The following is a 26,266-nucleotide window of genomic DNA, read 5'->3' as shown; positions in this document are numbered from 1 at the left end:
ATCCGATTGATTTTAAAAATAAATAGTTATTTAAAAAAGAGAGCTATTATAATCAAGGACGACTACGAAACAATGAAAAATTTAATATTTGCAACGTTTTTCTGTTGTAAAAATTGCCCCTAGATGGCGACGAATCCGAGAAAGACTTACAAAAAAAGAATCCATTGTATGAGTCATGACTCATGAATGTGAAATGTGAATCAACACTTTCCATTAGCTGCATGGATCACGCAAGGTAATTCTCAAAATATCTTGCTTAGCTTGCAAGATCCGTTATTAGCGTGGCCATCGGTAGTTAGAACAGGCAATAGTTATCTGATGAAAGAATTCTTCGGAATTCTTTAACCGCACTAATAATGGTGGCACAGTGGTTTTGCTCTAGAAGCAAATACCACGTGAGGTAACAGGTGAAGACAAGTACAGCAAAATCTCTATCCCAAGCACGTGTTCCTCAGTCTTATAGGAGTTTGTGATAGCACAGTGCCTAATGTTGTCACAAATTTTAGTTATTTTCTTTGGTTGTTTTATACTGTTGGGCTTGATTTCTTTGTGAAGGATTGGATGCCAAATTATAACCATAGCAGCAAAGTTGCAATCACACATGTTGGTGAAACAGTCTATACGGCAATCTATATACGGTAATCTACAGACTTGACAGCTCTTGACATGGCAGCCGTATATTTAAGTGTAAGCTTGTGATTTCGCATACGGGTAGCCTAGTTATTAGCCATGCGGTTTAGTAATTGCTTGTTTGCCATATTCTGCTGGCTGTTGATACGAAGGTTCATTTAAATTGGATCCCAAATCTTTACTCGTCTAGTTTTCAGGTTGTTAGCCTCTGTGAACCAGTAACACGCCTCCAGCCTGAGATCCTCGTTAGAACTCTATAGTGTCGTGCCAAACCTTTTGCTTTCTAAATGTCACCAAATACTCATAGCCATAGACTTGAGTTTTCCAATTATTTCCCTGCAATGGTGGCCGTATCTTGAAATTCATCTGTGCCTGCCATTGTGTCTTGTTTCGCGTGTATCATTCCTTAAGAAATGTATCTAACGTCAGCAAATTATAATTTTCTTTTTTTTTTAAATGTGTCACAGGTTTCATAAAAAGTGCAAAATGAAAAGTTGCATTATTCACAAGATTTGTTCATTACGATGACGTTAAAAGATGACAGCACGTTCGAATGTTAATAAGAAAAGTTAATCTAACAAGCCTTTGATGATGAACTTTCAGCCATGAATGACGGAACCCGAAAGCATTTTCATGTTACTATTGCTGGATACATATCCGGCTGCACTGATCAACTCGTCCCCTGCTGATAGATTCCCATATCGTCGCTTTTTTTTTTGGCTAACTTAACTATAAGGTATTCTATGATCATGAAAAGCCAACTTTTCTTTCATTCGCGTCTCACTTTTGTGTGTGTGTGTATGTGTAGTGGCGATGAGGCATCGGCTGCCACACGGGACCTAATGTTCGTTCTAGCCCTGATAACGTCTGGCAGTGGGAATGGCCCGTGTCAATGCTACGCATAATATCGACCGCGATAAAAGCGATAGCTGAAGGTAGAACCTAACTAGTCGCGATGAGAAAGGGTGTGAGATATACCACGTGCGTCCATTGCTGCTCTTTTGTTCCATGGTGAACGGCCAGGCGGCTGCACCTTTACTCTTCTCATCACTCCATCACCAAACTTCGGATATGGATGGCTCCCAGACGTCGGAACGCATCAGGTAGTTTTGACATAAAAAAAAAAAATTCTTTCCATTTTGTTAGTCCTAAGAATGTTCGCCAGCCAGCCTGTCTGTTGATGCTTGTTACGCTTGCATGACACACTACGTGAGAGAGAATTGTCCCTTTTTTTTATTTATTCAGGTGTTACTTTATTTAAGAGCTTGGCAGATGTAGTTTTAGTAGCTGGTCACTTGCTAGCGTTGTGGGTTCAGTGATGCATCCTTCTGCATAAATGATGGCAAACAGTTTTTGCCCAATGTGCATTTAATTTTAAGTAGCATCATCAGAGATGATTCTTTCCCTTTACAACGTGTACATATTCCATATAAAAAGTGCAATAATAGGCGGATAGTTTTTTACCACACAGGCATCAAGCCACAGAACTGCGTCTCCAACTTTTTTGTCACGTCTTGGCCAAAGATCAAGCGTTATTTTTTGAACCCGTAGTAAACATTAGATGGGCGGAAAAGAATAACAGGTCTCTAGCGTCTCTTTTCCTTACTTTTTTTTTGTTCCTTTGGGTGTTCATGGGAACTCATGCAGGCCCGTCGGAAATGAATTCCGCTATCGCTTGTGTGAGTTGCCTCCCGTGTCACCACAACTCTTGTCTGAGACGTGCGCTCTCGAAAAGAAGAATTCTGGGACATGTTCCATTGGTGGTGTATGATAAATAATTTCCGATCTTGAGATGGAAGAGGCTTTCTTTCCCTTTTCTACTTGCTTATTTTGTCTTGAAAGAATCGTCTGGGGGTTGTCACCGTTACTGCAAACTTCCCAATCGGTCTGACGTGACAACATATTCTGTAAGCTCGCAAGATAACGTTGCGTTCGGCCGCCAGTGGCCACGTCCTTTACTCTTAGCTGTGCACATCATATTGCTGCTATCATCCATTGGTTATTCCGTTTCTATCCGTCAAGAATAGCGTTCAAAATCTCGTTATAGTCCAGTTTCGCCGAGCGATTAAACTGAATGGCAATTGATCGCCAAATTCTATAATTTGTCCCTTTCTCCGGTTCCGGTGAACGTTTCATCGGCGTGTCAGAAAGAAAGAACCCTCATTTTACTGTTCCAAAACGGTGGTTATGTTTCAGTTAACCCCCCGCTAGTGCGTTAAATGTCGTTGGTTGTGACACAGTTTTCATATTCAGCGCCGACGCGGTATCGTTCTCCCCATCCGGCTATGCGTCTGTTCGTGTGCGCGACACATAGGCGGTGGGTTATACCCCTGCGGCGGTGTTTGATCGTGCTACACACATGCGTGCACGCCGAAAACCCGCATCTCGCTCTTGTTGGTTCTGCGCCACTCGGCGTCGTCTCCATCCCTTCTTTATAGGTGGCAAAAAGTTAAGGTAGATGCATCCGACCCAACCAGTCGGTTGACGTCTTTATTGCAGTGCGGAGCTTCTTCTATCGGCACTTGAGCTTCAGTGTCTGGCCAAAGAATTGCCCGGATGGCGAACAACTCATTTTAAACAAGGAAAGCGAAAAGAAAAAGAGGGAAGATAAATTGGTTTGATTAGAAAGAAAAATGAGTTTTTTTAACGCTCTGCAACAGTACGTGACAAATAGTGTTTCCAGTTTGAACCTTTCGCCGCGTCGCTTTTCTAGAGAGAATGAAGAAAAAGCCGGTTCTTCTTCTTCCAGTGTCGATCCGATTCTTCCGCCACCTTTGACGATGACGAAAATGCCCATGCCGTCGATGAGCCGTGAGGCCGGTAGTAGATCTCCGAGTACGGTCCATCGTTCGTCGGCTCACCTCCTCCAGGAGCGATCGAAATCGCTCAAAGCTGTTTCTTCACAATCGCAACCACCTTCCCCGAGACGGGCCGTTGGTGGACGGACGGCTTCGCTCAAAGAGTCATCGACTCTATCGATTACGGTGCCGTCTGCATCCGGCGGGGCGATATCGCCATCTTCTTCGACGGCGGCTCTTGCGGCCATTCACTCGCCGTCACCTTTGCTGTCTCCATCTTTTCATCACATGGCGGGCAAGCGGAGGGAACCTAAACTTTTGCCAACTTTTGCTCTGCTCGAGGGCAATCGTCGGACTTCTTGGCCACAATTTGCCATCACCGGTTCTGGGTAATAATTAAACGAAACAAGTCTAACAACAAAAACGAATAAGAGCCAACTTTAATTTTTCAAATCTCTCATTTGCCCTGTAATTCTGCACAACTTGCATCATTTTTCGCGTTCTCAAAAACTTTTTAATTCAGCTGCGCTATATTCCAACCGAGTTCCATCAACGACCTAGATCTTTCGTCACAGTCTTTGTTGCGTCGAGGAGCAGCTCTGTGCGAATCTTTTGTCTTGGCCAAAATGATTGTCTCTCCTCTGTTAAAACGCCTTTATTTTGTCATCGATCGTTTATGGTCGCTACATTCACGTCAGCTTTGCCTGCAGAAATCCTAGCCGCGCTTTAAATGAGTTCTTTGCTTCGTGCGTAGCAAGCCCAGTGATGAAGAGATTACAAAGTCCTGAGGTGTAATACAAGCTCTGCCATCAGATAGGGAGGTGACGGATGTACTAGGTGGATAGAAAGGCTACCGAAAAGACAGAAGAGAACATTCATTAAAATGCATCGCGAGTCTGACAGTCTTTTGGGAGTCTTTACATGTCATCTACAAGAGGAAATGACGTGCTGATTTTATTGCCTCGCCATCGTGCGTCGTCGACCCAGGTGATCTAGCAAGAAGTTGAAATCAGGAAATAAGGCCAGGGAAAGTAGAGGAAACCGGACGGGGGGAAAATTATAGCGGCCAAATAAGGGGAATTCAATAAAGTCGTATATTACAATTTATCCTTTATTAGTGCAATGTTTTGCAGCATTAAAGCATCCACGCCACTCGTCGCTTTAGACCACATACCTGTTTTGTTTTTTTTTGTTTTTCTTCCCCATATAATATACCCGAAAGCTCTTAGGGGCAAAAGCATTGCTAATGCGCTTGCGAACCTCTCTCGTCCGATTGGATTACGCCAGCAAAACGGGAGACCAAAAACATATAGATCTTTTTACGATGATGACAAAATGCTATAGGTCGAACGGACAATTCTGTTGGATATTATGTGAGAGGCAAGAACATGAAAAATCCAGCCGGGGGAGAAAAACAACAAAATATGTATATGGTGCACGGGGTCTATTAGCAGTGAGAGTGAAGCTTTTTGCTGGGCATGTTTGATGCCTCTCATCTTGAAAATGGATGCGAGTTTGATTCCTCCACGGGGAAGATATTGGCTGTCACAATCGATCCGCGCTCAGATTCGATGGAAAAATGAGTTTGAACAGGGAAATGGGAAGGTAGACAAGGCCCTAGGAAGTAATCTTTCCATTCATTTTCCAAGGATAATATTTATCTTTTTTCTTGTTAGTTTCCCTTTTTTTTTCTTCCATCTGAGCTTCTTGGATTTTGGCCTTTCCTTCTCGTATAATCCTGCTGTCAAGCAGTGTATTGTGCACTACCTGCGGGCTTATAAACGTACGCCATGCACCTTTCTTTCGCAGACACTGGTGTATACTCTATTCATTCGAGTTTGATTGTTATAGGTAACCTTTCGTTCTTCCTCTACCAATACCGGCAACCAAATGCATTCGGGACGTGTTGTCGTTTTGATTAGAGTTTTTCCTCAAGTTGGGTTGGCTTTGTACATCATCAGTGTGTTCGTATCGCTCTATCGACCAAATAGAATTGCCTTTCTACGTTGACGGGCTGTCTACCGGATAAGGGGGAAAAAGTAAAAGTGTTGTATATAGTATCGCTGCCATGTTACGAGGCCCTGTACGAGAAGTAATCCCAAAACGATCGGCGGTTAGCTCCGTAAAAAAAAAGGGGAGGGGAAATAACAGGCAATCGTTTCTCGATGGAATAAAGCCTACAAGGGCGGCCGGAATTCCCTGCGCGCTTTTAATGTTCGACTCCTCTCTTTAAGTCATTTCTGTTGCACGTAATCTTTGTCGGGGCTTCCCGAGAGTCGACTTAAACGTCTCTACGCTAATCTCCCTCTTGTAAATCAAAGGCCCCACCACCAAAGAACAATTATTAAAGACTGGCTATGGATTTAGTCTAAGTCGCGATTGATGATTAATGCTCTATTTTTATTTTATTTTTATATTTTTTTTTGCTAAACTCTGTCTTTTTTCTTTGCTCGGGGTGGGATAATTGGAACAGAAAAAGTTTGTAATGGTTGGTGCTCGTAATTTTACTAATAATCCACTGAATGTGCCATCAGGCGGCGATCGACCCAGCACACGGGTGGACTTAAAAATTAACTCTGTCGTGCCTAACTGTCAAAACTTCCGAGAAAGAGAATGGATTTGAATATATCGTAGGTAAAAGTCACCATATATCAAACGGAAAGCTTCTTTTCCCCCAAAGGGGAGTAAGAAGAAGGAAAAAAACATGACGAAACAAGCCAACAAGATACGCACAAAAAATAAAAAGAAGTAGTCGAAGGGGAAAATAACTTTCGGGACTAAAGTTACTATCGTGTAGGACGCACTTCACGCCATGTGGATAGAGCCATCGATCTTCAGCTGACTGCTGGTCATAGGAACTGACTCTACATTGTAAGAGCTCGCTTCTTGCTCTCGTGTGTGTTTTTATTTCTTTTCCTTTTTCAAGTATTGTCGATTCATCATTTCTTCAGCCACTGTGCGTAGTATAGGTCAGCGGTTGAAAGAGAAGTTAGTTAAGAGGCTTCATCTCCTAGTTAGGTAGTGAGCTTTAGGCGATAGCACCAGCACCGCGGGAGTCGTCAGCTGTATTCCAATAAGCAGAAGCACTATACATTTTCCATTGCGGGTTACACAGAATAAGCTTTTTTGCGCGATTTCTCTAAGCCCGGTCGTGTATATATGTACTCCATTTGCCAATCCCGCTGTGGCTCCCGTAATGAATCAGGTGGTTTTGCCGACTAGCACTGCGGCGTGTTATTATAGTAAAAAGTACTTTGGTCGTTGGCCATATCATTAACCGAGTGCCCCCCCCCCCTGGTATATAGATCCTATAAAATCAAATGAAATATAAAAAGAGAGGGGGAAAAAAAAGGATGAAAATTGGCTGAGCGTGTCGAGGTAGAATTGAAAAAGAAGGAAATAAAAAAGAACAATGATGGAATAAAAAATAAAATACCTACGGTCAAGAAACGTATAAAACAGAAATACAACAAAAAAAAGTTTAAAGCGACGTTACGGGTGAAAGTTGTGGCATTTCGACAGAGTGTCAGTTTTCACGAGAACGTTCGGTCGATACGTGACTGCTGATATTTTCAGGTGTAGGCACGGCCTTCAAGTAAACCGCTCTGCTGGACTTAAACTACACCGTCGCTGGTAGTCTGCACCTCAGTTCTATTTGGGCTAAAAGTAGAATGCTTTCTTGTTTACTTGTATTATTAACCGTCCAAATGATACGCTTCGCCTGGCTTACTTTCTATTTTTCGAACTCTATCTGATGAAATTACAAACATTTACCGATGCGATAATAAATCCGGTTTGGGGGGGATTTTCCGAGAAACAAATCTATTATGTGTGTGCGTTGCGTAGGCGATGCGTTTGAAATTTGAAGAGCAAAGTCTGCGTAAGAAGCAAATAGAAGAACATCGAAAAAGAAAAACAAGAAAGAAAATAGAAAGGATGAAGGGACGACGGTGATTGAATTGAATAAGAATAGGCCAGATGTCACGGTCGTGGTGTAAAAAAGCTTTTACGTTGTCAATTCAACAACTTTTCCTGCGTCTTTTTTTCACGTTATTTTTACCTGTTGTCTATTGAAATTAAGGTTTCAAGGATTGCCTACGGAAGGATCCAACTATTGTTTGTTCCTGAGTCGATTTCAGTTCAAGTTTTTTCGTCGAGGACATAGTGCCTCAATCTGTTCAAAGTTTATTTATTTCCTCTTTCTCCCTGTCAAGTTCGTTTTATTTTCTGGATAACAGGTTTTAATAGACTGTCATTTCTATTTACTGCTTTTCAATAAAAGAAGAGATCCGATTTAAAGTTTTAGCAAAAGCTATTTACAAAGAGCAATGAAGGCTCTTTTTTTTTTTCATGATAAAAAAAAAAATCTCGCATAGCACATGCTATGCAGCAACAACAATCACTAGAACAATGGCATAGTGATAAACTGCGATGCAGTTGAATATGTTAACGGAGAACTGCAACGCATTGTATCCGTCACGGTTGCCTGTTAGATAATTCAGTCGGTAGCTGTCCATTTGCTAATGAAGGGAGAACCAGCAAAAAACGATAGCCATGGTGTTTCCTAGGCGACTTGCAAAAGCCCGGTGAATAGGAAACCATTTGTGCGCTAACGCTGCAGTTTTGACCTGGTTTCTAATTATAACAAATTACCCAAACTCCCAAAGTAGGGCCTCTCTTATTGCCCGTGTTCCGCCATTGCGATGTTACGTTACGAAAATGATGGAATTCGATCGATGTGTCCCCATCCTGTACGAAGAAGCGAATCAATTTTTGTTATTCAACTATGGATTGAAGGGGCTCCACTTGTTTATCCGAATCATCATCCGCTTTCGCGTTCAACTTGCTATCGACTGCGTTTCGTTGAAGATCTTCCCCTCGTTTTTCAAGAACTGGTTTGGTTTACCATCGCAAATTCTCTTGTAATATCGATTTTGTGAGACCGTCGAGTTGCAATCCCAGCTTTTTCAGACTCTTGATACACGCTCAGATTTACTGTGTATAATGACCGTTCTATAGCCTCTCTCTCTCATTCCTCATTATTTCCCGTAATTTAAGATGAATAACCCAATTATTTTGTTTGTTTTTTGTTGTTGTTTATTTGGCATCAATATCATATGACCTGTCCGGCTGATGTAGCGTCCAAGAATCAGACGGATCGTTCTTCGAGAGCTACACGGCGCTGTGCTGGAAACAGGAGAACAGGCGACTTCAGGTTATGCGAGAGGACGATCAACCGCTTGTTGCACAGCCGTCGGAAGGCGATGGCCGGATTGATTCATCTCAATTTATTTCGTCCAAAGAGGTACGACATTTGAATTAAACTACTTCCGTGTGCCATCCATTACGAATGCAGCCGGTGCACTTTCAGCCTGGAAAGGCTTTTGCGTGTTAGTATCTCATTTCGACCATGTTTTGCGCTCGCTAGTAACTAGATAAAGAATGGTTGGATCGATAGGTAAGACTACCGATCATAAAAACGCGTTTTATTCTTTTTCTTCTTAGTTTTGCTATGGATTTTCTCCCAACAGTTGTCAATCGTTTTTTTTTTATTGTTGTTTCCACGACGATTCTTACCACACACTGTTTCGCTCCTTACACTATCGAAAATGTTCATCCTAGGGTATTAGCAGATATCCTGCTTTCCCCCCCTTTTTTTTTTCCGTCACACTCTCCTGCCAGGGAGCGATTTAATCACATCATTACAAAAGGATGTATTACAAGCATTCGATGTAGCGTAGAAAGGAGGGAAAAAATGGCGCATTTCACTGTCAGGCGAGTCGTAGTCGTCGTAGAGACAGTTAAAGAGAAAGGGACTGATTGGCTCGTTGCTAGCGAGACAGAAGAGTAAGGAAGAAACGACGAACTTTGTGCATCGAGTCTATACTTTGCTCAACTCGTTCGGAAATCGTACGGGGCAAGACATCATCCCCTGCTGCTTATTTCCTGTTCCATGGCTCCACTTTTCCGCCTTTTATTTTTCCTTTTTGCATCCGCGCCATTGTCGGCCAAAAGGATTGTTACGGATCTGCTCGTATAAGACGACGAGGCCAATCTAGTGCATTGTATCATCTAGATGAGCTGCAACGGGCAAAGAGTAGTAGAATAAGAAGAACACTGAAAGCTGGGCCCGTTAACAAAGAAACTCTTCGCCTTTTGAAGTGAGTCAGTCCGTCCTCCTTACTCGGCTGCGTATACGACAACGCACGATAATATTCCCGTCCCTCTCTCTCTCGTAACTTTAAAAATTGCCATTCCTCTTTTTTTGTGTGCATCAGTTTTCCGTCGGAGCAATCCATTTCTCGCAGCGGGATACGCTGTGTGAATGTTTGGTGTAAATGGACTTGTCAAAAGTAGTTTAAACGTTTATTTTTTATGTGTACGTAGATTTAGCACTCTCTTTCTCTTAGAACGCCACCTGATGAGATTAAAAGACTCTTTTCTCTTTGTGTCTCTCGAGTAGAGCAAATAAAAATAAGAAGGTCCAAACAAACGTTTATTGTTCTTCCTACTCCGGCGGAGGAGCTAGCGAAAAGCGAGAGGCTCGTTGTTTCTCCGGCCATGTCGCTACGGGAGGGAGTTTTTTTTTGATTGAATTAGCTGCTGTGTGCGTCTTTGGTGCGCGCGCGAAGCTTTTGATCTTGTGCATTCCTCTCCATTTGGTTATACGCGCTTAAAAGTTATCGTTGCTGAGCCTCCTATTCGGCTCGCTATACAAAGTGTCAAGTTGCGTGGGACCTACTCCCCTTTTACTAGCTACCCACTTTCGTCCCTTATTTATGTTTGGTAAAGGAGCTGGTCGATATGGCGGCCGTCGACATTCTGGAGAGAGCCGGTAGTCCTTGAGCCGAAAATCAGATGGGGAACCAAGCTGACCGTCTAACCATATCTTTTTTTTTGTTGTTGTTTGGCTCCAGGAAGCAACACGTGCTGTCGTATGCGATCCGAAATCCGCTCCAAAAATAAAGACACTATCGACCATGACGATGGGCCAAGATCCCGCACTGCAGGGGGTAGAATGAAACCGGAAAGAAGGAACTGAAAGAAGGGGCGAAAAAAAAAAAGGAAGCAAATCGAATGAAAATGCGCTTCACAGAGAAGAAGAGTAGCCTACATTAGGAGCGCAACCTCTAGGGTAGAAGTGTAAGGGACATGGTTGCGTATGGAAATGTAATCAATGGCGAAAATAGACTAGGCAAAGCGAAAGTTGTTGTAATCTCATCTTGTCTCCAGACTTTCAATTTTCCTCTGCCCACCCCCTTTTCAATTCTCAATTGAGTTTCAACAAGGACTAAAGACTTGAGAACCAAGTATACACGCAGCATCTGCCAAACAATGGCCAATATGTTTTCTAGCTTTCGTGTCGTTCTAATTGGATGTTTTTTATTTTATCATATTGCAGATGGAGCAGCTTTACGTCGAGGTGCTGTACACTATACGCCACAAACTGGGAGCTCACTCTGCCAAGTATCCGCACCACTTTAAAGAGGATCTCGTTCATTACGCCCAAACGGCCTTTGGCGTTGGCCAAGAATACCACCGCAGGTGCAACGCCATCGCTAGTGAAGAAAAGGTAAACAACGCCATGTACACGGTATTATTATTTCTTTCGTATTTTGTTCGTACGCGCTGTGTAGCTCTTGCGGTAAGCGCGGTGCACATCGATTCGGTGTGAAAAATGCGCACTGCGCTCATCTTCGCACCCGCAACGGGTCCATGATGATGGGCGTCAATATGCGCAGCAAAGAATAACCTTTCTAATAACATCTGCTCCTTTTATAATGCCTTTTTTTTTTCAATCAATCGGGAAGGAAAAATGGCGCTTCTTCAGATCCATTCGGGTCAGCAAGATGTGGTGGTTGGATAACCTCCTTCTTTTCGATGATTGAATACAGCTAGACCATCTGTTGTTACGTATGAGAAAGAATCTCTTCGCCAATATTGTGTGCCAATCCCGTATCGAGCGGATTTTGGCCAAATGAAAAAAACGGATAGAAGGAGCTAAATATAAGACGCAAAAAAAGGTCATTGAGAACGGATTGGAATCCTCGGGAAAGTTTTTATTCACTATAAGAATAAAATGAGAGAAATGAGAAATTCTTTTTTCAGGCGAGTTCTTCTCAAACTTTGCTCTAAAACCGTTCGAAATGGGGCCAGCCATCTGCGTTTTCCAGCTATTGGATTGCGTATTAAGATTTCTTTGGAAATCGGTCAATATCGTGCGTTGAAACTACTCGAATTTTTCAATCCGACCACAGCGAAAGTTAAACTTTCATGTTGTTCCATTTCGCGATGCCGGATTGAAAAAAAAAATTCTAATCGATTTTGCACAAGGAGAATGTGATTGACAACTGGCCTATCGCATCCGCTGTACATTATGCAATTTACATCTGTGCTTTCCATGTGTTTAACAAAAGCAGCACGATTACTTTGTAGTACGTGTTGTGTTATTGACATTCTCGGTTGAAGGGAAGAAAAAATAAGATGGAGGCAGCCAACGTGCGACTCTCTTTACTGTGGATCTCTACATCTCCAACGTCGCGTTGCTCAAGTGGCAACGGGGCAAACGCCAAGGAGTCGATGTGGAGATGGCAGTCAAACTAGGGTTCCCTATGTAATGATGACACTTGACACGATTCGTTCAACGTTTCGTAGCAACTTGTGCCTTTCTCTTCCTTTACACTGCGGAATTATCAAATTTTTTTTTCTTTCTAAGAACCAAGTCCCACCCCACTGAGACGTGTTTGAAAGAATAACGTTCACCGTCAAAGACAACCAGATGAAGGATCTCCAGCGCTTTTGTCCTTGTTTTCCAACTATAATTTTCTCTTGTTTCACATGTCGTCAACAAGATGTAAGCCGTAAAATTGAATCACATAAAAAAGAAATGGATTGTAATCTTAATTGTATTTCTAATGCGAGTCGGAACGGATCTGGTTGTGTTTATTATTTTTTTGTACTTTTTCTTTGGAAATTTGCTCATTAAATTCAAGACATTTTCTCTTGTTTGCTTTTCCATTCCTTAGCCTCCGATTGTCGTTCTCAACGTGACAGTTATCGAAGCTGAAGGCCTGGAAGCCAAAGATCCAAATGGTGAGTGGAAAACACCTACGCATGGGAATAATAATCCTTGATTAATTAGATTCTTTTAAAAGGACAGTAGCCACACAAATTGAATAACCATCCTTTTTTTCTTCTCTTAACAGGATTCAGTGATCCGTATTGCATGTTGGGCATTCAACCGGGTTGTTGTTCCGGCAACAGGGGGTCGGCCGAACAGCCGTCTCCACAGCAGCTGACACAACCGCCGCTGGACACAATCGGCTCTAACGAGGAGTTGCCAACGACGTCGTCGGTTTCGTTGTCGACCGGTGACCAGCGACGCGATTCGCTTGTTTCCATGATACCCATCGAGAAAATGAAGAAGCATTCCAGCTTTAGGCTGAGTTTCAAACGTAAAGATCCTAGCGTGGTGACGTCAACTGTTGTCGTATCGGCCGGAGGCAACAGCAATCAAATTGGCCCGGCCAACCGACCGAGTCTCGGCCCTGCTTCCAGCAACACCATCAGCGTGGTAGGCAGTAGCGTCGGCAACAACAGCAACAGTTCGAGCAACAGCTGCATTCTGCACGGACGAGAACAGCGAGACAGCCTGCACGCCGCTCTTCCGGCCAAATTCATCCGGGCCACTTCTGTCAAAGGCGCCACGCTCAACCCGAAATGGAATGAGAAATTCCGATTGTAAGTTTAGTCTGTGTTCGCGACGCACTTGTCTGAATTCGATGATACACCCAAAACTTTGAAATGAATTTCCATCAGCAGAAGATGATTGAATGGATGGGATTTTTTCTGATTTACGTGTCCGTCATCAACAGACAACTCCTTTTTTTTTGGGATCAAAATCATAGATTGCAGAGTTGTTCACAGATCTGCTTTAACTGACAACAACTCTATTAGCGGGTGATTCGAAAACTGGCTTTGACGGTCTTGTCAAAACGACAAGCGCTGATTTTTTGTTGTTAACTCCTGTTAATTACGTGTCGAGGATGAAGTGGGGTTCTCAATTTGCGTCCCCTTCCCGGCTTCAACCTACACCGACCTGATAGTTTTGATGGGGAGCATTAAATTTTTGTGGAATTGAGCTGTTTCCCTATCAGTTATGTTCTGTTGGATGGCGTCGTCAAGAGACTCTTTAGCATCAGCTCACACGACTTACCACGTCCAATTGATTTGCCTCGCTAATTCCTCTTTTCCATTTCCTCCAGTGATATCGACGACGTCTGCAGTGATACACTCCACTTAGACATTTGGTAAGCTCAACTTTTCTATTGTTTTTAACTATTTTTGGTTTCTAGGCTGTTTAATTTTATTGGGCTAGACATTTTTTACTTTGACACACGTTAAGTTGGGTGAGAAATGAAAGCGGCGGGTTCATTGACTCATTTCCATATGCGCAAGTAGAGCGCAGGGAAGACGAAAATTGGCTCAGCAACAACGAACATGCAGACAACTTCACCGGCAAATAATATTCGCATTTTGTTGCGTACGAAACTGTGCGAGACTTGATACTATGAGGGCGCCCTGAGTACCGCTCGTTGCCAATATGCAGATCAGCTGCAATTTCATATGTGGGTCTCGTTTGCCAAACTAAATTTGATGCATCGTTGCAAGCTGTGGTTTTATTTGTTACGAATTTACGACCAAAACAAAATATGCTCAAGTTATGCGTTAATGTTAGCCGCTTTCGAGCAAAATTATTGATCGCCTTCTTTTTTTTTGTAATTCACGTTTCATCAGGGATCACGACGACGAGTATTCGGTACTGGATGCCGTCAGCAAACTGAACGAGGTCCGCGGAGTCAAGGGCCTTGGACGTTTCTTCAAACAAATCGCGCAGTCGGCACGATCCGGCACCCAGGACGATTTCCTCGGTTGCGTCAATATTCCACTTCAGGTAATCAAGATCGATTCAACTCTCAGTAGCGTCAGTTCAAATTATTTCAAGTAGTGTAGGGCACAATCAAATGTTTTTGCGAAAAACAGGGGGAGTTCTCAAAAGACTTGAAAGGAAATGTTTTCACCAACAAGTGAGAGAGAGAGAGAGGATGCATGGCCATCGATCAGAGCGATCGATACGAGCCGGACCAGTAGAAATCAGCTAAGAAAGAGAATTCCGTTGAATACTGACGATGTTTCAAGTTTCCCGTAAGGACATACCGTCGGTTGGTCTGGAATTGGGAATACGAGAAACGATTATCATGCAATTGAATGTCATTGAAGCCGCCTCGCTGTAAAATGTATTGAATGAAGGTTGTGTGTCATGGTTTTTTGTTTTTTTTTTGCGGGGGAAAATCTAATTCGTTTTTCCCCTTTGAATTCGTAAGGCAAGCCCGTTTATGCGTGTCACGCAATTCGGCATTGTTGAGATGGATGTCCGGTTTTGTTGTGGCGGGGCTTCTGCCTGCAGAAACATATTTCTTCGTTATTGAGGGGGGAAATTTCATTTAATTATTATTTCATTTGATTTTATTTTTGTGCGTAAAAAGTTCACAACAGAAGATAGGATCCGTACAGAAAAAAAAAAAAAAAAGGGGGAAAGATATTGGAAGAAAAGAGAATAAAAGAAGGATTTGTTGTCCGGAAAGCCCCGAAGCTTTTCTGTAGCATTGTCCCTTCTTTGTTCAATTTAGTTTTTTTTTCAGCACGGGTTTTCACTTTCTTTTCGCCATCTTTCTATCTTTTAGAATTTTTTTATTTTAATGATTATTCTTTTTCAATCAACCGGCTTTTCCACTTTATGAAAAGACGGTATCTTCCATTCTCCTTACTGCCGCTTCAAAAGGTCCAAGGGCTAAAAGCTAAAAGGGAACTTAGAAGAGGCCGTAACTGGAGTTAACTGGAAGTTGTCAACTCTTACGCGGCAACCCCCTTTTCCTACCTTTAAAAAAATATGTATGTGTAATGTTTGGAGAGACGAAGTGAAGCAATGATTTTTGAAACGGTGTTGTAGTTTCGTTTGAAGTCGACGCATTGCCTGCAGTATAGTCGCAAGATTTTCGAGCACGATCTACGCAACGGCTCTTTTGACATTGTAAGCACGGCGCTGGGTTTGACTCGATCGTTGCCCTAGTTGAAGCAATCTTTCCAAAAGAAATCACTTATGGATAAAAGGAAAATCGATCACTTACACAAAATAAACAATCAAGCAGACTACATCCAAAGTCGATTAGGTAGTCAGCAGTAAACGGATGCGTTCTTTGTTACAGTAACGGTCGTTCAGCAGCAGTGTCTTCATTTTAAATTGATTTTCATTGCCATGCACGTCACTCTGGAAAACCATAACATTAATTTCCCGTTTCCTCGGGCTAAGACTACCAGGTGTAGCTACGGTATTATCGAAATTGATATTCGACGTAAATGAGTATGCGCTGCCAATCAATGCCTCCCCGATGTCGTTTTACTTGATTAGTTGTTTATGTCTGTCGCGTGAATTTTGACGGTAGGAAATCCCGTCGACGGGCATCGAATGCTGGTACAAGCTGGGAGGGCGCTCTCAACGCTCCACTATCCAGGGACGCATCCATCTCAAACTGTGGCTGTCAACACGCGAGGATCTCGGCACTAGCGAGGAGGACAATTGGACCGAGATCAAACAGCAAGAGAAGCTGCACTGCGTGTTTATCGACTTTGAAGTCTCGCGTTTCAAGGTAAGCTGGACAACATTCATCACAAGACATGCTTGACACACACACACAAGGACGCATGGCACACACGTAGAGATCAACAAAGATGCAGCAGCAAAAAGAAAAATGGAAGTAGTTGTCGCTACATCGGCAGAAACAAACTCGACTTTCAAACGAAAATTTGAACGAGACTCGCAAATCATTGACTGCTATCCAGGAAAAGGATCTACACTGGCCGTTTCTGCTATTATCCGAACACGCGTATATTTACAGCATCTGCAGCAACGTAAACTTTAGTTACCGCAATGCTGCTCCATCGCTGCGGATGTTTAATTCAATTCTTTACCCGCTGTTTTTTTGTAACTCTTTGAACTTTGGCAAAAACAAACAAAAATTCAAATGGATCATCTCTGTTTGATTTTGACTTTCCCTTTCAATATAATTATTTTGTTTGGTTGACAGAACTCTCCGTCCCAATGGACGGGCGAACTGTCACAAGCGGCGCTGACAATCCTTCACCAGCACGCCATCCAGGGCGACGTGACGGTGCTGCAGTCTCATGTGGTGCGATGGATAGCGTACGCCAGGAAACTGCCGGACAAGTCGCTCCATTTTTCAGTTCTTTTCCGCATCCTCAATGATTTGGACCACCAATGGTCGTCGTTTTCTACGGAACCACTTTCACGCGAGGAAGAGGACGCCCTGGCTGAGTCATTCACTGCCTTTATCGATTATTCGTTGTCTTGCCTCCGCAAGATCCGCTACCTATTCAGCCATAGATTGTCCAATTCTTCCAAATTGGAATTTCTTCTCAAGTAATCATCCTCTTTCCTAGTTGTTTCTTGTTGTTGTTCGTCGTTACATGGAACAGTTATTGATTCTATCTACATTTTATTGTTTAGGTGTTTAATGCAACTGGATGTAATGCGAGCCTTCCGGCGCTGCTGCCCGTTCCACAAGGAGATACGCGGTGAAATCGTCGTTGCCATTCGCAAAGGGGCCGCTGAATGGTTCACCTCCGAATTACAAAGGTATTTACGTGCCATTTAAAAAAAAGACAGGTTCAACGCCAAGGTGCACGTTTGTTTATCTCCATCCTGTAAGCTTCCTTTTGAGCCTCATGCGAGTCCTTGATGGCCTCATCCTTTTTTATTGTCTTTGCTAGTTTTTCGTTCCCCCACCCGCTTTTGTTCCCCTTTTGGTTGAGGAGAAAAGACATTAGGGTGTCTAATAATATACTTTTACGTGGTAACCCAACACGTACCATAAGAGATTTGTCTTCCTTTAGGTGCGTACCCACTGACGCCAACCTCGTAACCGTCATCAATGGATTGACGGTGTTGACCAATCGCGTCTATGCTGATTTAACACGTTCCCATCAAATTTACGACGATGTGTTTCAAAGGTATTGTTTGAGAACAATTAACGCACCTCTGAGAACACGTAAAACAAGTGTATTGACCCGTTACATTGTTTTCCTTTTGTTTCCTCGAAATTGCAGAATTGGCAACGTTTCCTACTTCAACATTGTCTACAAGAATCACATGAAAATGGTGAGCCATCTCGCAAGGTTTTTCGTTAATGGTTTATGCATGGGCGCTCAAACCTTGACTGCAGCTGTAGAAAAAATAAATAAAAAGAGGGAAATCAAGTCCGTACCCTAACGATTAGATTGTTCTTCCCGGGGCTCGTCTATCTTCAGAAATGTTTAAAAAGCATGGGGACCCCATCGCTTCCAATTCTTTTACTGTCAGTGTCTATTGATTCCTTTATTTCCTCTCGGTCTGATGAGCTCTGATTCTGGAAAAAGGAAAATTCCATGGGGTGTTAGCCCATCCAATTTAGACTGCATTATTCAAGTTCGTGTTGTGGGCAAAGTTCTCTTTCGAGTTTTGATTCTTGGAGTGATTTTCTTATTCTGTTTCACCCCCCCCACCACCATCTCCCACTTTTGGGACTGTCTTCCGGTGACTGGCTTCTTCCCTCCTTACAGATCACTCAAGAGTTCAGTTCGCGTCTGGAGAGCATCCGCAGTCATTTTCCTAACGGCCCCAATGGCCCCACTATCAGTACGACGGATGGTGGAAACGGCGCCGAGACGGGCTCCGCTGAAAACGCAGGACCCCTTTTCGAGTTGAATATCGCTTTACAGGATTTACAGAAGTAAGATTAACCCCTCGTCAGTAACTGTAATTTCTTTTGATGATTCATTCGTATGGTCAAGGCAAGAAATTAGAAAAAACGAAGACTTTTACGCGTTTTCTAAATTCTTTTCGGCAGGTTCCAAGATCATGCTCCGCCCGAGGAGATATCGCTCAGTCACCAAATGGCCGCCTTAAATTGCCACGACTGTTTCCGAGTCGTTTTGGAACAATGGCTCATCGTCGCCCGTTCAAAAGTGAGACCTTAATCCTTATCCGACATAGTAGATAAGAGGATTTACCCCTCTTGATGTCTTTCAGCGTTATACACTGTGCGATATTACCAATAATGATGGTGACAGTTGAAGGGACGAGGCTTATACGTTATTACCTAGCCGTTAGAAACATAATGAACATACCGTGTTCCTCAATTAAAAGTTTTACTGTCTTGTCAGGCATTGAACCGGGTGCGGTCTGCAGTCGAGTTGGACTCGTTCACTAACGTCGAGCCCTACCTGAAGCATTCAACTTCGGCAATCGATACGACGTCGTGCTTCTATCAGGTTGGTAAAATATCAACAAGAAAAAAAAAAGTGGGGGGGGGGGGAAGTGGCAAAGGCTGAACACAACTGTCGTTATCGTTTTTCTGTGGCTGTCAAACTTATTGCATGGCGAACAGGGGAGGGATAAAGAGTGACACAATAAAAAGCCGAACGGACAGCATGATTCAACCGGGCCGGATGTCCTTTAATGACCCAGTGACATCAGTATAGGCGGCCATGTCCGTGGCTGGGACTGCCTTTGTTGGTCTCTCTGTCCGGAAGGTAGCGCACCATCGTTCGGCCAAGCAGAAAAACAAAACGAAGACGAATGAGTCTCGCCATCGTTGTGTATTGTGTTTGATTGCCCCTCCCGAACCCTAACAAAGAAGAGATTTGTGTCGCAAGGCTTCCCAGCGGTGACCGCCTACTCCGCATGATCAATTTACTCGCCGAGAAAAACTGATAAAACACCCAAATCAAAATGGTAGCCTTTTCTTTGCGGTTGCAGGTTTGTGATTTTTGGAAGCAACTGGCGTGGCCGGAACTCGTCTCCTCCTATCCGTTTGTCTACAGTTTAGTAGAGGTAGAGTAGCAAAACGAGTTTCAGAAAGAAACAACTATTTTGAATTGTTTGAATTCATTTTCCTTTCCTTTTGGTTGTAATGACTTTAAAAAGATGATCACGGCGAGCGCCATCGTTTACGCCGACCTCATTTTCCTGCGCATCCAAACACACGGTTTCTTCACCGATGATTGGAAAAATACGGCCGTCGTCGAAGAAGTGAGTCCGTTGATGTTGTGTAACATATATTAGATAAAACAAAAGCGGTTTTCTGCATACAAACCTTTTCTCTTTGATCGTGATTGACGTCTCTTATTGTGTTGACTCCATCGATGACGTAGGTCTACGTCAACTTGAATAACCTGCAGCATGTCAAAAATGCGCTGGCTTCCATTCCGCAGACGCTCCGGGTGACGGCCATCGTCTCTGCGGTTGACGGTCCAAACACTGCGCTGCTTGACGTTCAGAGGTTCAATTGATATTCAATTTCAGCAAACACATGAAACGATGAATTTAGTCTTTCATTTGTGATGTTTTGTCTTAAACAGGAGTCCAATCTCCGGTAGATCCAGATCGCCGTCGGTAGTTTCCGGAACGCTGACATCGCCAGGTTATTTAATGATTGCCGGTGGTGCGATGCCTAATATCAGCGGATGTGTAGGCATCAACAGCTACGATAACAGCGCCAGGCAGGCTTTCCATAATCTGTTGGAAACAGCCCGCGATCACTACGAGAACAAGCTTTTGCGAGTCGCTGGATGCTTAGCCGAAAAGGTAGTGTGAGCAATCGATCCCAACACGAATTTAATTCGATTAGTTGCATCCGAATTGATTTTCTTTTTTCTTCTTTGATGATATACCGTTTTATTTATTGCAAATTTTTCTTGATTTCTTTTTGAACGTTACATCAGATGAGGAGTGAAATGAAAAAAAATATTTTTCACTTGGCTTGGTCGCCGGACTCGTTACCGGCCAACGAGGCAGCTGCACCTTTACTCGATTGTCTAGACCACATTCTTCTCGACCTGCAGCCCAATCTACTGCCGGACGCTTTTCAACGATGCGTAGCAGCCATCTGGGACGTGCTTCTCGTTGAGTTGTGGGCTCAGGCTGAAGTATCCAGCGGAGTGAGTAAAAAAAAATTTTTTTTTTTTCTTCTTTTCTTCTTTGAGGTTTCTTCTTTCTCCTCTCTTTTTTTCGGTCGCCCTTGTAGTTATGGTTTGAACGTACAATTCTAGGACAAATTCTGCAAGTTTTACGACCGACTGCACAGCGCCCTTCAGATGCTGCTGAATTTCCTTCACGCGGAAGGCAAGGGCCTCTCGTTGGAGGCGCTCAAGTGCCCGACGTACCAACGGGTCGAAGAAAAAATCTCCCTGCACAAAGCGAAAACGGAGCAGCTGATCGATCTGTATCACATTGGCCGGTTGGGGCAGCAGCAACAGCTGCATGGCAGCGGAACGATCGACGCTCCTTACGGCGTTCTCAACATTCGCGTCTACTTCCACCACGACAGCTTGAGCGTCGAGATCCTTTCCGCCAGGGACGTCATTCCGTTGGATCCCAATGGACTCAGTGACCCGTTTGTCATCGTTGAGCTCCTGCCGCGTCGCCTCTTCCCCAATTGCGGCGAACAGCAAACCACCGTCAAACGGCGCACTCTCCATCCCGTTTTCGACGAGTGTTTTGAATTGTGAGTCATCTTTCTTCATTCCAATTGCAAGCAATTTGCTCAATTCTAATTTGAATTTTATTGGCAGTCCGGTGACGTTGGAGCAATGCCGGCAGGAAACGGCCATGCTTCTGTTTACAGTTATGGATTACGACGTTTTGACGGCCAATGATTTCGCCGGCGAGGCCCTTCTGTCTCTCAACACAGTACCGGGAGTTGCGGCAACGCCGCAAGGGCTGGACACGTTTCACGGGCTCAAACAGATCGACTTGGTCCTGATGCATCAGCCAAACAAACGTAGGTTAAAGCTTTGGTAAACAAGGACAGCAAGGAATTGGGTTGTTTTCATTTCTTTCCGATGCGTTTGTACAAGCATCGTAGCAACTGGCAAGTTGTTGATTCTTCCCGGTTGTTGAACTAAAAGGAGACGTTACCTACACGAGGAATTTTTTTCTAACGTTAGGTCTTTCTAACATATCTGACTGAGCAGAAAGAGGCAGCCATAACGTCTTGTTTGAAGTTTATTCGCTCGTAACTAACGATGGTCTTAGGGATACATTAATTCATCCCCTTTCATCGTTCTTTTAAAAGCGCCACAGCTCTTTATGTTGCCGTGGCAACGGACGTCGTGCATCGTGTTAGCACTCAGTCGACGGTTTTCATTTTCCTTCCTTTTGCGGTTGGCTGTTTACCTGTAGATTCCCGCAACACTTATTATCCAGCGTTTCCTTGTTTTATTTTCCCCCAACAGGTCGAAGCGGCCCAACTTTCCCACTGTTCAAACAGATCTCTGCAAGGGTTTGCTTTTGAACAATTTCGTTCTAGGGAACAGATGCGTTGATAAACAGCACAAAGAAAATAGCGAGCGTATGAAAGAAAACTCATATTAGTTTGCTTTTCAATGTTGAAATTGAGCCGATGTCTCGTGGGCGTTGAATTTTTCATGAACAAAAAGGATTTCCGTCAGATGTTTATGTCGCCGAAAGATGTGGGAAGAAGAACCCGATGTAAGTAAAGGGCCACAAGAGGGGATAGGGCAGATTATAGTGAATCCTGGCGTAGTTGGAAGTTGAATATCCAGGGGATCGGCTCCCTTATCGCGTTCCCTGCGTTCGATAGCGTACGAAAACTTGTAGGTAAGACACGCACTCCCTTTCCTGATCACGAACAGAGGCATGTTAGTGGCTAGCAGCTGGCTATGGCTTCCTTTCGTGTACCTACACCGACATGGTACACAAGTAGGGCCGTTAGGCTAGTCATTTTGTCATTCGATTCACGCCGCTAAGAATACCGAGCGTGAGCTGGCTAGAGTTTGCTAATGTCATGCTCTCAGTTGCCAAACGATGTAAAGTCACGCTTCTTCTTTTTCACGTACATCAAAGTGTGGCTCGTTGTGTCATGAAAACAGGACACGAGTCGTCAATCACACCCTCCACAAATACCGAAGGTGGCATTCGAAACACAGGAGAAGGATCAAGTTAGACTGTAGGTAAATCATAACCGAGAAGAAGAAGGAAAGAATTGGAAATCTTTTCGCTTCCATTTGGATCTTAGCCAGCGTGCACAGCAATCATTATTTTATATGCTTTGCGTGTAGAGCAAATTGTCTAGTCTCTTTCTTTTTCCCTCTTTTTTTCAAATTTTTTATTTAGATCATCCGATCCTGTCGGTGTTGGAGTCGCGTGTTTGGGACCGAACAGCGCAAGAGTTTGCCAAAAAGCAAAGAGAACGAGTCGTCAGCTAAAACATGATCGGTGGCGTCGTAAACTTGGATGGACCCCCCCCCTTCAAATCCAACAAAAACAAAAACAAGTGCACTCAATTGAGAGTGTGCCATTTTCATTCTCCCTTTTCTTACACACATATATTTAACATATCAAAATCTCTCTATCGCCTTTCTTTCTTATCGCCATTTTCTATTTGGGTCCCGCATCTATATTTCCACTACTTTACTGACATTCAATTTTATATCATTTACAATTTATTCTAATTCGTCTATTTTTCCAGTAGCTCTCTATATCACATTTCAATGAGGCTTTTTGGCTTCTGACGAAAGAATGAGAAAGTGGTTTATCTTGTTGCCATCTAAAAGAATGCTTAAACTCCCACGCTTTTCCGGAAATATTCAATGTAATCAAAGAACTTAACTTTGCTGTAAGGCAGCAGCCATTGCCAAAGTGGCTTTGCATTCAATGTCAGCGAATGGAAATCGGAAGAAAATCCATAAAAAATGACTCAAGGAGAAGGGAATCCAAACAAAATAAAAGTGGCAGCCTCTTTTTTTCAGAAACGTTAAACCATCCCAATGTAACCGGTAGACACGGGGGGAAATGTGAAAGATCTTTTCGGGTCTTTTGTTACAGCTTATTTCCTCGTACTCGTGTTCTTTCCTTTCTAAGTATAGGCAACTTATTACTTCCACCTGTCTAATCAAAAGATGTCCAAGCCACTCTTTTTGTTCTCCTTTCATTTCCAACTTGTTCATCTATTTGTTGTAGATGTCAGATTTCCGAGTTCGCTGCCTTGTTGTCCGTGTTTTTGTTCTGCTCTTTCGCCAAGTTGCACAAAACAGGTTTCGGAGACCTTCATCAAAGATTGACGAGGTGGCAAAGTTTTCATCCGTTTCTTTCAGGTTTTTACAGTGGGAAAGAAGAAAGTAGATTGTTTTTCCGCGGCGTAGAAGCGCTCCATCATTTCGCTTGCGCTGCGTATCGTTAAAGAAACTATTGGAAAAAATAAATAAGAAACAAAGAAACTAAAGTCTGGCCGCTTGATTGCTTACGAATGCGCTTAGCTTCCCACCGTGGAGCTCGTTGGCATTTTGTTTCGCTCGTTTATTTTTAGAAGTTACGTCACGATCGACGGACTTGCCTGATCGATCCGTCTGGTCTGAAAAGTAACCGAGACCTTTTTCTCTGCTTCTTTATTCATTACCTGCATTCTTTTCTTTTGAATTAAAATCGCTAGCCCCCGGAATATTTATCGATGCTTTCTTGTACACTATACAATGGCCGACCATTTTCTCTTTTGTTGAAATGGGTCTCCAGTGTAGTTTAATTGGTTCGCCGCATTAGCTTTCCTAATCGATTTCGCAACCTCTGCAATTTGGCGGAGCTATCGTACCCATAATTCCATTTATACATTCAAGTGATTGACCACACCTACAAAGTGTCGACTTATTCATATTAATAAATCAGGGTTGTATTTTTGAATTCGTGATCTTTTAAGAGACCCGAATTCCAATGTTCGTGGGGCTTTTTACATCCCCAGTGGACTATATGCCCCATTTCTATCTTTCATTTAGTATCTTCTTTTTAGTCATCTTGGTTTGGTTTTATTATTTAATAGTTTTGTCTGGTATATATTATATATATATATATATTTATTTATCTTGTACTTTGGGGGATGTGTCCTTGTCTGGTCCTATTTCTATATTATTTGAAGTCACCATACTGTATAAGTAATAAAACTTATTAAATGACATTGAAAGTGTTTGATTTTATTACAAGACATTGTCACAACACAGCTGTGCCTGGGGCAAACATTTTAACTCCACGGTCAAAACATTTGAAATGAAAGTGTTGCTCAGAAAATGGAGAAACATTCCACTTAACAGTGAGTGTACCAGTCAAGTCCCGTGATTTTCCAGTCTGGAGTCCCCTTTCAGTGAGAATCAAGTCTGACCAGTGAGACAGCAACATGCTACACTGAGTAATTTCTTTGTCAAGGGGTGTGACACCTATTGACACTACTAGGGAACCATTTGAATATGTTTGGATAAGAGAATGACACTGCTGAAAGAACTTGATTACTTCTTTAGGTTCTATACCTAAGTTGAGGAGGCAGTCAAGCTCATCAATTACCACAGAAAATGGCTGCTCAATCCAACCAAGGATAACACTTTCAATAGCTAAAAATAGAGCCTGAAGAGGACATGAGGCAGGGTTGAACAAAAAATTGAAAGGGTTTGAAGGGCACTGGGATTGGAAAGAATTCTTGAGGGTATGCAGTCCACCGATAAAAACAGCCTGATTTTTACTCAGTAGGTTGTTCAGGTTCCATCCAAGACGGGTTCCAACATTGTGGTAGTAGCCAATCGATTGACTAAATGATACTAGACAAATTCTTCGACCTTGTCGGGCACTGTGGGTTAACAACGAATGGACAAATGGCGATCCGTCACTATGCTGAACAATTAGAACGGATTTCCCATCTATCTGAATTTTGTCCAGCATTAAGGCCTTCATAACGGTGTCCGCCATTTTCTGTAAACAGTCGAATAATCCAGAAATTCAATCTCCTCATCAAGATGTTATAAAACTTGTAATAAATATTGTTGATAATTTGTACCTGTTTCACGTGGTTTATCTCGTTTTATCCACGATATTTTAAAATGTCTTGCCAAGTTGCCATTATGTTGTAAACAAGCAGACGAAACATTTTCTAAATGGTACGATGAGTGCCATCTAGAGGTATTGTCACAACTTGATCTCGGTCGTCGGGGCGAACCCTACCGGCTTTTCGGGGGACCATAGAAAGTGGTAGGGTTCGCCCCGACGACCGTAGGCACGGTAGCGCTCGTGGTGGCGAAGGGCTACAACACACTGTCCTACAACATACTGTCAATATAAACAAGGTAAACAAAGCAGTTCAAAAGTGTCAATTCAGGTTTTATTGCTGGTTTAGTTCAGACCTGGCCAATTTTTAGTCTCAACGCTACATAAGTAGTTGACCCCCCCCCCCAGGTTGACCCAATGTACTGTGATGAGCATAAAGAAGGAAAAACTATCTTTGAACAATTTACCGTCTTACTAACTTGTGATGAACATAGGATTTTTCGCCATGATGATTGATGAAGTTCATTCCATCAGAACTGTGGCGGGTTCAAAACGATATGTATGCATTGTAACTCCATTAAAATATATTTTGATAAATGAAGAATTCAATCAAAATAAGTAACGTAGTCACGTAGATATAAGTACGTATTCACCAATATAAAAAGTACAAATCCCATCACAATCACGTAAAATTTGTGGAGGGGAAAATCATTAGCTCCGATCAAGTATTTCTTGGGAAGTCGTTTACCGCATGCAAGTAAATAAAAGTTTTTTATGCGTTTTTTCATTGAATTATTAGCCAGCCGCATAATAGTGTGCGTGAAAATAAAAATTATTTCGCAGTGAATTACACATGCGTATGTTCATATTAGGCTGATTCTGAATTGATATTTCGATTCAG

At 42.9% G+C, this 26,266-nt stretch overlaps 2 protein-coding genes across 4 annotated transcripts; one reads left to right on the top strand and one right to left on the bottom strand.

Moving 5' to 3' along the window:
• The first annotated feature begins 154 nt into the window (after positions 1 to 154).
• LOC116925793 (BAI1-associated protein 3) lies at positions 155 to 24,511 on the top strand. 3 transcript variants are annotated; one of them, XM_032932556.2, is made up of 25 exons: positions 155 to 235; positions 1,098 to 1,366; positions 1,439 to 1,733; positions 8,568 to 8,733; positions 10,831 to 11,001; positions 12,455 to 12,521; positions 12,635 to 13,169; positions 13,694 to 13,738; positions 14,226 to 14,382; positions 15,932 to 16,135; positions 16,574 to 16,926; positions 17,014 to 17,142; positions 17,400 to 17,516; positions 17,613 to 17,664; positions 18,105 to 18,274; positions 18,392 to 18,509; positions 18,708 to 18,815; positions 19,303 to 19,377; positions 19,471 to 19,575; positions 19,698 to 19,825; positions 19,905 to 20,130; positions 20,268 to 20,483; positions 20,595 to 21,049; positions 21,117 to 21,325; positions 22,681 to 24,511. In XM_032932556.2, exons 3-25 carry the CDS (start codon positions 1,639 to 1,641, stop codon positions 22,770 to 22,772), a joined length of 3,993 nt encoding a protein of 1,330 aa, XP_032788447.2. In that variant the 5' UTR covers positions 155 to 235; positions 1,098 to 1,366; positions 1,439 to 1,638; the 3' UTR covers positions 22,773 to 24,511. The 3 variants fall into 3 exon arrangements, with proteins under 3 accessions (XP_032788447.2, XP_032788448.2, XP_032788446.2); XM_032932557.2 differs by lacking the exon at positions 155 to 235 and adding an exon at positions 483 to 638; XM_032932555.2 differs by lacking the exons at positions 155 to 235; positions 1,098 to 1,366; positions 1,439 to 1,733 and adding an exon at positions 2,932 to 3,817.
• Positions 24,507 to 25,513, bottom strand: LOC116925817 (elongator complex protein 6). The gene is made up of 2 exons (XM_032932592.2): positions 25,379 to 25,513; positions 24,507 to 25,293 (listed from the first exon to the last, which is right to left on the bottom strand). Exon 2 carries the CDS (start codon positions 25,288 to 25,290, stop codon positions 24,544 to 24,546), a length of 747 nt encoding a protein of 248 aa, XP_032788483.2. The 5' UTR covers positions 25,291 to 25,293; positions 25,379 to 25,513; the 3' UTR covers positions 24,507 to 24,543.
• Positions 25,514 to 26,266: the final 753 nt, after the last annotated feature.

Source organism: Daphnia magna, linkage group LG6 (genome assembly GCF_020631705.1).
Source record: "Daphnia magna isolate NIES linkage group LG6, ASM2063170v1.1, whole genome shotgun sequence".
Classification (NCBI taxonomy): domain Eukaryota; kingdom Metazoa; phylum Arthropoda; class Branchiopoda; order Diplostraca; family Daphniidae; genus Daphnia; species Daphnia magna.
Note: the sequence above shows the minus strand (reverse complement) of the source record. Positions and strands in the feature narration are given on the sequence as shown.

Bases quoted from the DNA above. Each gene is read 5' to 3' on its own strand.
- LOC116925793 (XM_032932555.2), top strand. From the start codon at position 3,264: ATGAGTTTTTTTAACGCTCTGCAACAGTACGTGACAAATAGTGTTTCC. The intron at 11,002-12,454 runs GTAAACAACGCC...TCCATTCCTTAG, and splicing joins CCATCGCTAGTGAAGAAAAG to CCTCCGATTGTCGTTCTCAA. The intron at 14,383-15,931 runs GTAATCAAGATC...TTTTGACGGTAG, and splicing joins GCGTCAATATTCCACTTCAG to GAAATCCCGTCGACGGGCAT.
- LOC116925817 (XM_032932592.2), bottom strand. From the start codon at position 25,290: ATGGCGGACACCGTTATGAAGGCCTTAATGCTGGACAAAATTCAGATA.